We start from the raw sequence: 12925 nt of genomic DNA, 5'->3' as shown, positions 1-12925 counted from the left end.
TCTCTGTATCCTACCTGCCTCTGACGAGGGCATGTTCTGTGAAAGCTCCCAGTCAAGGGAGTAGTCAAATAGTTAACATTACTGAATTTCCATCAACCCTTTTTTTTCTTTTCCTGCTATACACACAGATATTGTAATTTCCTCCCAACAAACATTTTAGGTACTGTTTCCCTGGTGTTCTCTGTCATGACTGCAACAAATAACTTTTGAGTAGCTAGTCAAGCAGCTATAAAATGAACATGTGAAAAGGGCACTATATTGTATCTTCTCCATACCAATCTTTCTTAAGTTGGAGAGAGGCTACATAATTGTCAACTTTTGTTCAAACTGGCATGTTGGAAATAATTTCCCCAATAGATTTACCAAGGTTTGCCAGGATTCTTTTTCCACGCAAACATTTCTTTCTTATTCCAGAGTCCATTTGGTGTTGGTTACATCAAAAATAACAATATAACTATATACACACTTATTCTCTGTATCCTACTAACAATTCAGTTATAAGCATTGGCCAAAATACTTACAACAGGATCAGGCCCTGGGTGATACCTTCCCATCATGGTATGATTCCAGAGGGGTAAGGAAAAGCTCTCCTGAAGACATTCATTCCTAAAGAACCCTGATTTTATATACTATAGTAAACAAGTGATGTCATTGCTGGTAATTGGGCCTTAGCTAAAGCCAAGGGAAGGAATTTTTGGGCTGAGCCCTGGACCTAGCACCCAATTGACCATGTTTTCTTAATTTCTGTTACTTCAACCTAAACCTTAAATAAGATAACACTGGTATTGCACGGGTCATTACAGCTTTAATACAAACAATCCTCCTTTCTTGTGATCTCATTCTTTTTGGTCAAATGCTTTGGGCCTATCACTCATGCTAATATCTAAATCCAACTTAAAACAATATCTCATTGAGGCCAAAACTAGGCCTATAGTCCTACATGGAGTCCTTCCACTAAAGAAATTTAAAGGAAACAGACATTTGATTTGGTACTGCATGACATTTTAATTAAAAAAAACTAGAACAATACAAAATTAACATGGCCCATATTAAATGGATTAAAAACTAAGTAACTGATGGGTCTCAAAATGTAATTGTAAATGGGGAATCATCAATGAGTTGTGTTTCTTGTGGGGATTTGAAGGGATTGATTCTTGGCCTAAGCTATTTAATTTTTATCAATGACCTGTAAGAAAACACAAAATCCTACTAATAAAATTTACAGGTTACACAAAGATTAGGGGAGTGGTAAATAATGAAGAGGACAGGTCACTGATACAGGTGATCTAGATAGTGTCCAGCTTAACAAGCAATCAAAAATGCATTTCAGTATGGCCAAATGTAAGGTCACATAAAGAAACAAAGAATGTAGCTCATACTTACAGGTTGGAAGACTCTACCCTGAGAAGCAATGATTCCGAAAAGGACTTTAGAATCATGGTGGATAATCAAGTCAACATGAGTTCCTAGTATGATGCTTTGGCCAAAAGGGCTAACACAATTCTCGGATGCATGAATGAGGGAATATTGAGTAGGAACAGAGCAGCTCTATTTCCTTTGTATTTGGCTCAGGTGGGACTGCTGATAGAATATGGTGTCCAGTTCTGGTGTCCAAAATTCAAGAAGGATGTTGAAAAATCAGAGGGCTCAGAGAAGAGCCATCTACTAAATGAAGGATTGGAAAACGTATCTATAAGAAAATACTTAAGGAGCTCAATCTCTTTGGCTTATCAAAAAGAAGGTTGAGGTGCCTTGACAATAGTACTTACATGGGGAATAGAAATTTGATAATAGAGTGCTCTTCAGTATAGCACAGATTCATATAACAAGATCAAATGATTGGAAGTTGAAGCTAGGAAAAATTCAGATTAAAAATAAAGTGAAATTTTTTAACCGTGATGGAATTAACTATTGGAACAATTTACCAAAGATGGTGGTGGTTTAGGCTTAATCAATTTTTTCCCTTTATATAATTTCAGACAAAATTATTGTTACTTACAGTGTCTGAACATATATTTATGCCATGCAATAATAACAGAGAAGACAGAATTTGTAAATGACCCAAGTTACCACATTCTGGGGCACTTTCACCTTCCATGATGGTCATTGCCTCCTCTGATATCCTGGTCTGGTCCTTTAGTCCAGTACTTCAATTTCTGGTTCGGTGTTTCTACAGTTTGGGCAGAGTTCACTTAGGTCTTTTGTATCTTTCTGCGTTCCAAATTACTTCATTTTATCCAATTGGCCTTTAGCACATCACCTGTTTAATTTTTATATGTATCCATACATTACATATGAGTAACCTTCAGTTAGCCAACTTCTGCATTTTTCCGGATAGTTTTGCAGGTTCTGGATCATGTTGTTCTGTGTCACCATGTTCCTGGATCTTCCCAGAAAAAGAGGTTTTTATTTATCATTACATGATTGTATACCTCTTACTTGCATCTTCCAACACAATACATTACTTATCTTGACAGCAAATAACATCATCTTAAACAATTCAGCAATTTTATATCAAAGAATTGACAAAACCACACTGATGCCAGGCAAGGGCTTGACCTAAGTTTTAGCTTATCTATAATTAATTATTCATAATTTCAAATTAGTAAAATATAGCTATATCAAAGCTCTTAATCTTATTTAACAATCCTTCATTTTCTAGTTCAGTATAAGTATGTTACCCTGTTTTATTCTTTAATCTATTAGAATCGGGGTGGGGTTTGGAGCATATGCTATAATTCGTTAACATTTCTTTATCTTCTGCAAGCATAGGTTTGTCAGGGGACAAACCCTTATATTTATATTTCAATTCAAAGTCCAAAACCTTATACTGTATTCCCAAGACTCGTTAGGGTTTTTTTTTTTTTTTCTGTTACAAATTTTGAGATGCTTGTATTTTTAACTGTAATCAACAGAATATCACTAAACAGTTATGGTTTGGATATTAGAATATGCTGAAAGTCAAATTCCTAACATTGAACCTTTATTATTTTAAACAGTGTTTTGCCTTTAAAATGATATTGTAGGTTCTTTATGGAAATTGCACATATCTATTGCATTGCAATTTGGAGAGCAGAAGATTTGTACCATTACTTTTTGAAAATCAAGTTCCTGTAGTTTTCCTTTTGAAGAGTTATTTTCCTTATTAAAAAAATTATTCAATTTTAATAAGGTTGATGGTTGATTTACAGGTATTACTGTGGAAGACCAATTTTGATTCATTTAACTATAAGGAAGTTCTTAAACAACATAGAAGAAGAATACATACTGATGACCCACCTCACCTTCTTGATATTTATCCAAGATCACCTCATCCCCATGATGGGCAATCTCAGTCAATTGAAGTAAGTTCTATGATTATCCACACTAATATTTACAGTTTCTCTCTCTCTCTAACTAACATTGGCTGTCAAAATATCATTTATACTGAGATGAGGTCTGTGTGGCATCAGATAATGCAGTGCTAAGCAATTTCTTGTCATTTATTATCAGTATCAGCGTTTTTCTTTTTTGTTTCAAAGAATATAAAATTTTTAGAAACAGACACTGAATGTATTGAAATATCTTTATTAGTCTTTCTAAAAGTTATTGACATCCTCATTTTTCATAACATGAAAATAAGACTTATGATTATTGTAATTCAGAAATTATTCCCTCTCATTAATGAAACCTAAAACAATGAATACTGTAAAGATTTAGAATTGTTTAAAGTAAATTATCAGGTGTAGCTTGATCCATATTTTTCTTATCACTGCAAATTCTTGATCGTAATGAGGAAGATTTGGGTATATATTTTGGATACAAGCTCTGTGTTCTTGTGAGCAACTAAGTGCAGAATGCTGTCTCTTGGCATTTCTCATTAGCACTAACTATACTTGAAAGTTTGTGGTACTTCACTTTGTTGGCCCTCATGTTTATAATCAGACAGAAAGAATCATAGAAGATTAGAGTTGGAAGAAACCTCAGGCGGTCATCTTGTCCAATTCCCTGCTCAAAGCAGGACCAACACCAACTAAATCATCCCAGCCAGGGCTTTGTCAAGCTGGGCCTTAAAAACCTCTAAGGATAGAGATTTCACCACCTCCCTAGGTAACCCATTCCAATACTTCACCACCCTTCTAGTGAAATAGTTTTTCCTAATATCCAACCTAGACCTCCCCAACTGCAACTGGAGACCATTGTTCCTTGTTGTCATCTGCCACCACTGAGCACAGCCTAGCTCCATCCTCTTTGGAACCCCCCGTTCAGGTAGTTGAAGGCTGCTATCAATTCCCCCCCCCCCCCCCCCCCGCTTACTCTTCTTTTCTGCAGATAGTTATGCTAGCTGTAAGATTTTTGTCATATTAAAAAGCAATGGTCTCAGCATGATGGCACAAATAAAAAATGTGACAAACTCAGTCAGCAACAATATGTAGGTGACCAATAATAACTTTGGCAATTTGTTGTTGTTTCTGTGATTTAAGTCCTCCATTTTAATGTCTCATTCCATCAGCAGGAAAATGTAAAAAATAATGTTACAATGTCACCAATAGATAATAATGAAAGAAGTACTGTAACTTCTCTCCAGCTGTCTCATATGATATAAATGGTCTTTGATGAATCATCAGAGCAGCAAACAATAATGCCGATGATAGTAAGAGGTTGCCTTAAAATTTTGAATGACCAATTAATAGCTAAATCTTTGAGGTGGCATTTGTTAGTAAAAGCATTTACCATCTCTGAAAATTTCCAGATCCAGTGTACTCAGTTTATATGTGAAAGAAATTGTTTTGTTGTTTTTTAAGAACATTCAGACTTGCAAACTAAGTTGAAGATGTGAAAGTCAAGCTGTCCTTTTCTGAGTATGCCTTACCAGTAAGCCTTGCCTCCAAGTGAGGTGTATTATATAGCAGGTACAATCAATTGTGTAATTGAAGCACCTCAGTTGTGTAGGGTTCACTGCTCACGAACTAGTAATAACACAAATTGACTTTCATATCCCATGTTCAGTTTGTATGTCTCAGAAAAAAGCTTTTTCTAAACTGAATAAACTTGACCTGGAAGATGTATCATCCCATGTCTCATTATGCCATTTTAGAGTCACTTTTCAGATTATAACTGCACTCTTCTTTTGTTCATACTTCATTTCCTGCCCCTGAAATAGCCCTGCCATTTCCTCTCCCCCCCCAACAAATAGGGGTATGTAGTGTATTTCAGCCATAGGACAATCTGGTTATGATACTTAATCCTTCTAGTAACTCATGTCTCCAGTGTGCAAGTAAATGGAGACATTAAACAAAAAGCAGAGCTGCTTAGCTTTGACAAACAACAAATGATATATTTTATGGGGAATGGCAGGTGGAGAAGTTAGTCCTTAACTAAATCTGAGGCTTATATATTTAAAATTAACTCAGTGATGCTGGGCATTGTACCACATTAAGAGGCCCCAGGAGCTGCTTTTTGTATTCTTTAGAATGTATACAAGCATTAAGGGCAAAACCACAAATAGGTTAATCAATTTTAAGTGGCAGTAATAAAAGAATGCATAACCTTTCAAGCCTTCACGGAGACAGAAATGCAATCTAGCAATATTAAATATACCTATCTCATAGAACTGGAAGGGACCCCGAAAGGTCGAGTCCAGCCCCCTGCCTTCACTGGTAGGATCAAGTACTGATTTTGCCCCAGATCCCTAAGTGGGCCCCTCAATGATTGAAGAAGATTGAATATTCAAGAAGAGTTGAATATATTACTACAAAATGTGTCAAGAAAGAGACCTAGACACCTCTATAGCAGGCATGAAAACTATTTAATTGCCTTAGGAAAAAAATACTAAGGCCTGGCCTACATCTAAAATTCTTCCGTTGACATAGATACCTCCTTTCAGAAAGGTGGATTACCTATATGTACAGAAAACCCCCTTTCTGTCAATGTAGAAAGTGTCTACACTACAGCAGCACAGCTGCAGAGCCATAGCTGTGCCGGTGCAGTCACTCTAGTATAGATATACCCTAAGAATGCATGACAGTGTGTGGGAATCAAACAAGTCCATAAAAAAAAAAGCACAACTTATGAATCTTCCATAATTAGTCTATCTCATGGTATTCTACCGCCTATAGTGACAGAAACCTGAAGCTTCCAGGGAAGGTGTGAGTACATCCAGATTTCATCTTGATGATTGTGTAATGTTGTACACAATGATGGTACTAGTGAAGGTATCTTTCTGAATTCTCCAGGGGATCACTCTACTTTCTAAAGCTTAACTGGTAGCTACTATAATAATATATAATCACAACTAGTGAGGAATTTATCCAATCCTGCTTAAAATTCAGATCCATTATGTGTCTTAATGTATGGCACCAAATTCCATCTTTATAGTTTATAAAATTTTACGATTCGATAAATTAACATCATTTAAAATGATCAATCTGATGTTTGAGATTAGGAGTAACCAGAGCTCCAAGTATTCTGCAGTTCTCAAAAGTAAGCTTTCATTATAAAAAAAAAAAAAAAAAAAAAAACCTTATAAAGAATATGTCTACAATGTGATAAGACCCATGGCTGGCCAAGGTAAACTGGCTCAGCTGTGGGGCTATAACAGTACAGTGTAGATCAGAGGTGGGCAAACTATGGCCCGTGGGCCGGATCCGGCCCCTCAGGACTTTGGATCTGGCCCGGGGGATTGCTCCCCATGGCACCGTGGGCGCCGTTCTCAGAAGGGTCCGGCATCACTTCCCTGCGGCCCCCAGGCACTGCCCCCCGCAGCTCCCATTGGCTGCGGTTCCCCGTTCTCGGCCAGTGGGAGCTTCAGGGGAGGCACCTGGAGGCCTGGCAAGGGCAGTGCATGCGGAGCACCTCGTACACCCTGCACCCCTCCTGCACCCCAACCCCCTGCCCTGAGTCCCCTCCTGCAGTCTGCACCCCTGCCCTGAGCCTCCTCCTGGACTCCGCATCCCTCCTGCACCCCAGGCCCCTCATGCATCCCTCCTCTGCCCCAATCCCTTGCCTTGAGCCCTTTCCTGCACCCCCTCCCACACCACACACTCCCTCCCGCACCCCAACCCCCTGCCCCGGCCCTGCATACAATTTCCCCACCCAAATGTGGCCCTCGGCCCAAAAAGTTTGCCCACCCCGGGTGTAGATTTTCAGGCTTGGGATGGAGTTTGGGCACTGAGATCATGTGAGGGAGATGTGCCTCAGCCCAAGCTCCACAAGCCCGAGTCAGCTGATTCTGGCTCTGAGACTCAGTGCCTCAGGTTTTTTTAATACAGTGTAGACATAGTCTTGAGAACCAGCTAAAGAAGCAGGTGCTTGGGGCGGCCAATACCAAGGAGCGGCACTTTGGCTGCTATTGGGGCGGCACGTCCGGGAGCAAAGGACCTGCCGCTGAATTGCCACCGAAGAGTGGAGTGGTGTGATCGCGCTGCCGCTTTTTTTTTTTTTTTTTTTTGCCGCTTGGGACGGCAGAAAACCTGGAGCTGGCCCTGCTTGAGAATGTCTACAGAGTGTAAATAGATCCAGTGTTGTGTTCCTGTGTTAACAAGGAAATAATAGTTCTGAATAGCCTGAAATAATAGTTCTGAATTGTCCCATTCATCTTAATCAAGAACTCCTGGTTGTGTAGCTGCAAATATTGGCATTTTTCAGATATGCCATAAAAGTTACCATTTTGGTTGATGCAAGCATCTGATATTTTATTTTCTGTCTCCATGACCTGGGCCCTGATTGTTGCTGCCTCTTACTACCCATCTTCCCCACAAGGAGGAATTATTGGATTACAGGTGACGCTCCCTCCATGTTCATAAACTAAACAATTTAAGAATCTCTCATAATAGATCAGACTATAGGTCCATGGAGCTAGGAAGTTAGGGAGCCAGAGCTGGAGTCCAGTTTACAGCCTATGAACAGAGAAAATTAGTAATATAGTTTGAGCTACCTAGAGAACAACACAGAAGTCAAGGCTTAGAGAAGTGAGTTGCTGAAGCCAGCTGCAAGCTACTCTCTTCCTTGGCCTAAATGGAGACAAGACGGTTCTGAGCCAGGCCACCTAGTAGATGGTTCTGCAGGAGTTGAGGCCCACAAATTGGAGCTGGGTTACCATACTTGAAAATAAACATTGACTTACTTTGCATCTGAATATCGTAAACCCCTAAATTGCCATTGAATGTTTTTCGAGGCATAACTGAATGGGAAAGAAGAGTATTTGGACTACAGAGTAATTTTAAGATTACTGTAGAATTTAGGCATTCTTGCCATGGAATTTGGTCCCCTTATGCTATGGAATACATATGGGCGTTGGGAGTAACCAAATAAACTGCTATATGTGCAGTAATTAACATCATAATTATCTAGATAATAATCTAGAGTTATAGTCGGAAACACTGAATTAAAAGACTAAATTAAAATCTACACAATACAAAACTGGCTTAGATTTACAGTTAAACTTTTAACGGGAAGAACATGTTCTGTACATAAGGGACTTCTTGTCTTTCATGCCATATGTTTAATGGAGTTTCTGTGAAAACATAAGTTGTATTATTTATCTGGAGATAGCAAGGTTTGCTTTAGGTTTAATTATTCAGGGGTACGGTTGTAGTGTAATATGCTAAGTTGCGTGCACCACTCTGGAAGAGACTAAGTTGTGATTTTTGAGCTTTCTGCATTTCTGCTTTAATTGAATCCTCCGTATGTAGGCGAAGATTTTAAATGGATGGAAGGTTGAGCTAGTACATCACTTTAAAAATATGTTCAAACTTGAATGTAATATTCTGTTATATTTAAGTGCATTGTGTTTGTGTTTGTATTATGAGTTTGAATATGTTTTGCTTGTCCAGTTGCACATTTAAATTTTCTGCATAATTTTAAATCAGCATTTTTCTTAGATGAACAGACTACTAATCCACACTAGGTGGCAGTAAAAATCAGAGAATATTTTCTTGGTTTGTTTTACCTTGAGGACGTCAACCCAGCACAAAATCAGATAATATTTTTATATTAATCTCTTCAAGCCAGTTAATGGAGGTCAGTAAAATAACAATCGTGGTTAAAGCACAGAAGTAGGAGACAGTAGACCTTGATTCTAGTAGTTTTTTCTGCCATACTTTTTCCCTGTGATCTTCAGCAAATGACCTAATCTCAGTACCTCATTTTCTTTAGCTATTATCCTCTACTTTAAGACCAAATTCCCTTTTAATAATTAATATTCAGAAAGTGCTGAGAGATCTTTGAATGGAAACTTCTGCAGAAGTGCTTATTTTTTATTGCATAGGTCAAAGGTTAATATTCCTTTAGAAATTATTAGAGTAGATTAATGAACATGTTTAATATTATAATCTAATTGACTAGGTACTGTTTTAACTAAGGAAGATTCTCTAGTCAATCACCCTGTCAATGGAGAATTATTTGATACACTGTACTTTCTAGGGTTTTGGCCAGTCTCACTCTTTTAAAAAAAAAGTTAAATGAAATTTCCACCAATACCCTTGGGGAGACTATTCTACAATCTAATTCATCTTGATGTCAGGAAATATTTTGAGAGATTTGTCTTAAATATTCTCTCTTAGCCTCATTCCATTGCTTCAGATTATGCTTATATGTATTACACTAAATAATTATCCTCAATATTTATACCCTTGAAATATTTGTACACTGTTTCATGTCCTGCCTGCCTCACTTTCTTGCTTTATCTATACATATTTAGTTCTTTTTTTTTTTTTATCTTGCAGACAGGCTCTGCAGCCCTTTTTGGTTCTCTGAATTCTCTCTACCTTGTCAGTATCTTTCTGATGTGCCCAGAAAGCATATTGCAGACTCACATAAAGAGAGACTGTTACCTTCCTGCTCCAGGATGAGATTGGTATTGCATGAAAAGTCCTCAGTCCCCCTGCCTTCTTTAGTCAGATCACGTATCTACTGGCTTTCCAGTATCTTTTCTAGGTCTCTTTCAGGATGACCACTTCACATGTTTCTCCCCCCTATTAAGTAGAGCTGGGTGAATAATGGATATTTCAGTTTGCTGGCACTCGTGAAAAATCATGGGAAAAAATCATTGTGTTGAACCAAAACCAATATTTATTAATTTTTCGGCAAATTGGAGAAGTAAAAGTGTAAGTTCCCCCTCTGCCTGATGTGGAGAAGGGATTTGAACTTGGCAAGAGAATTGCTCTAGCCACTGGGTTATGGAATATTCTGTTGTGGGTCTCTCTCAGTCTGTCCTGTTGAAGCTGTTCCATGGTGTGTAAGAGCAGGGCCATGAACGTGGGCTTCTTACATCCTAGGTGAGTGTCCTAACCACCAGGGTCTAGAATAATTTTTGCACTTTCTATGGGCAGGTGATTCATTGTCATTCACAGCAGCAGTTCGTAGTCATTCATGTCTAGAGTTGCCTCTTGTTTACAGTTTCAAGCCAGGTTTCGTCCTCTGCATTAAGTTCTTATCTAAGCCAATTTTAATTAAGTTTTCATGAAACAGTAATAAATGTTTTATTAAATATATTACATGCAGTATGCTTCTGTTGTCAACTGATTTTTGTGATTTTATTTAAAAAAATGCAATCAGGTTTGTCTGGCAGTGCTTATTCTTTATCAGTCTATGCTGCCTATTGCTCATGATTCACCTTACTCTATAAATGGCTAGGGATTCTTTCTTTTTAACTGAATTTCCTTGCTCTACATCCTGTACAGCACAGTTACAGAACAGAATATATAGCTATCATTGGTAAAAAGCCACATGAAGGAAAACACCAAATACTTGATCTTAGTGGCTTGCATGGATGAAAACAAGTATCTTCACATATTACTGGATTACAGTTGTAGAGAGAAACAGTAAATTATGCCTACATTTTTCATTCTTATTGGTGTCTACAGCTTGCTCTAAACAAAGTTGCACCAGTTTAAATCAGTACTACATCCTTTCTTTATTTAAACTAATGTAACCTGTGTGTAGACAAGTTCTAGATATCTTTGCTGAAAAAACTTTAGAAATAAATCTGTGGATGGTTATTGCAATATTTTTGGTTATTACCTAAGTGTAATAGGATAGCTGTAGTCTAACCAAACTAAAATAAGATAATTTTAAAATGCCACTTGAGTACAAATGCTAATATCATTTTTTTTACTAAAGTGCAAATTATGCTCTGTACATAGATCCATTTTCTTTGCTTAATATTGTTGCATCTGCCTTGAAATGGGAAATAGTTTAGTTTCACTATAACGTCTGTAAAATAGCTCTGTGTCCTTTGCTGAAATGCTAGTTTTGAACTAATGACAGCAGTTCTCCTCAGTGAATCACAGCAAGTATCCCTAATGTTTGTAAAGCCCTTGGAAAATGGAAAAAGGTGGTGAAATGTGCTGCTTATTGTATTTTATTTGCTTTAAGATTGTATTGAATAGTGTGCCCTTGGAATTGAAATTAAACTATGGATGTGGTTTGTCATGTATGTTGACAGAAAGTAAAGGTGCTACAAGCAATTGTGAGAAGAGAGATTGGTTGAGCAGTTACAGTTGGGGGGCCAAATTTTGATCTCATATACACTGGGGTAAATTCAAAGCAACTCCTAGAGTTATTCCCTCAATATTTTAAGTGTATTTTGTAAGTTTTTTTTGATTAAGTTAATAGTTAATACGTTCAACTCAATCGTGTTGTACAATAAGGCTTGCATTATGTACACTGCATAAGATACTTTCTTTTTAGAGGTATCCTCACACTGGGCATGAAATTCATTTACTATTCCTTAGCTCTATGACACACTCTTCTACTTTTTATCCAGTCCAAATATTTAGACTGTAAGAACATATTTGGACCAAACATGTTTGAATTGAAGAACATATCAGAGGGTTTGATTCTCAGATAACAAGGTGATGGAAATGGTATAAAAACATAGGCTTCCACAGACATGCATAGCACTTCACATAAATAAGATAGATTCCCTAACCTGAAAAACATAATGTAAGGTCATGACCTGCATGTTGCTTCATGTAGGCAGGCCCCTTGCTACTATGTACAGCCTCACTAACTTCACTGGGCCTCCTCATGGGTGTTAGGATCCGTCAATATGAAGCAGATTGTGTGACTGGAGCCAAAATAAACAAAAGGCTAGCAAGAGGGGAAAACAAAGGGAAAAGATGGAAAAAGAATAGGACAGCAGTGAGAACACAAAGATTATATTAGTCACATGGGATGATGTATGTTTTGGTGGTGGTTTAGGTTTAATTAAAGCTATGGTTTATAGGCAAGCTTATATAAATTGGATTTTAAGAAGGCATTTTAAGGAAGAGGGAGACTGTAATACACAAGAGAAGCAGATATCTGGTTTTATAATAATTTTGAGTTTGACACTCATGAGCCATTGGAAACTTACCCCTTATGCATCAAAGTCTTCAGCATATTTTGGAATAATATATGACCTACATGACATAGCAGGAGTACAGGGCTCAGCATTCAGTGGCTCCAGTTGTTCCTCTCCAACAGAGCTCTGTGTCATGATGGGTAATTGCGCTTTCTCTCCAAGGGCTGCACATGGAGATCCATATTATTTCCTCTCTTCAATATCTACATGAAATCAATGCAAAAGACAGTGAGATGCAATGTACTCAGCTGTCAACAGTATGCTGATGACACTCAACTCAGTTGCCCCCTTCACCCAGAAACTCTCCCAGACAGTAACTCTCTCAGCACCACCTAGTGCTGGTAACAAACTTAGACAATATAGGACAACATAGAGAAAAGGGTTCTGCACCATCTGGGCTCCGCTTTCAGTTGTTTCCTCATCTGCTGTAGAGCTCTAACTCTCAGGGCTTTTCCCCTGTGGGAGTCTTCCCTCATCCTCTTCCAGGCTGTCTGCCTGGGAGTTATCCTTCTCCAAGGCCTGCCAGAGGTGCCATTTGCCCTTCTGCAGCTTCTCTCTCCAGACTGAGCTCTCTCAGCTCTTCACAGGTATCCCATGCTC

At 38.1% G+C, this 12925-nt stretch overlaps 1 protein-coding gene and 1 long non-coding RNA gene across 15 annotated transcripts in view; one reads left to right on the top strand and one right to left on the bottom strand.

The window, feature by feature from the left end:
• POC1B (POC1 centriolar protein B) overlaps positions 1 to 12925 on the top strand; it is a 167044-nt gene that overhangs the window by 33715 nt on the left and 120404 nt on the right. For all 14 annotated transcript variants that reach the window (XR_010591213.1, XM_005279134.5, XM_065560242.1 and 11 more), the window contains one exon: positions 3192 to 3344. Coding sequence is in view for 13 of the 14 variants with exons in the window: in XM_005279134.5 (XP_005279191.2) it covers positions 3192 to 3344 (153 nt within the window). In the remaining variant the exon portion in view is untranslated. The remainder of the gene's footprint in view (positions 1 to 3191; positions 3345 to 12925) is intronic.
• LOC135974084 (uncharacterized) lies at positions 649 to 12921 on the bottom strand. Its single transcript, XR_010591223.1, has 3 exons — positions 12716 to 12921; positions 12338 to 12528; positions 649 to 2386 (listed from the first exon to the last, which is right to left on the bottom strand). It is a non-coding gene; the product is annotated as an uncharacterized LOC135974084 (long non-coding RNA).

Source organism: Chrysemys picta, chromosome 1, assembly GCF_011386835.1.
Source record: "Chrysemys picta bellii isolate R12L10 chromosome 1, ASM1138683v2, whole genome shotgun sequence".
Taxonomy (NCBI): domain Eukaryota; kingdom Metazoa; phylum Chordata; order Testudines; family Emydidae; genus Chrysemys; species Chrysemys picta.
Note: the sequence above shows the minus strand (reverse complement) of the source record. Positions and strands in the feature narration are given on the sequence as shown.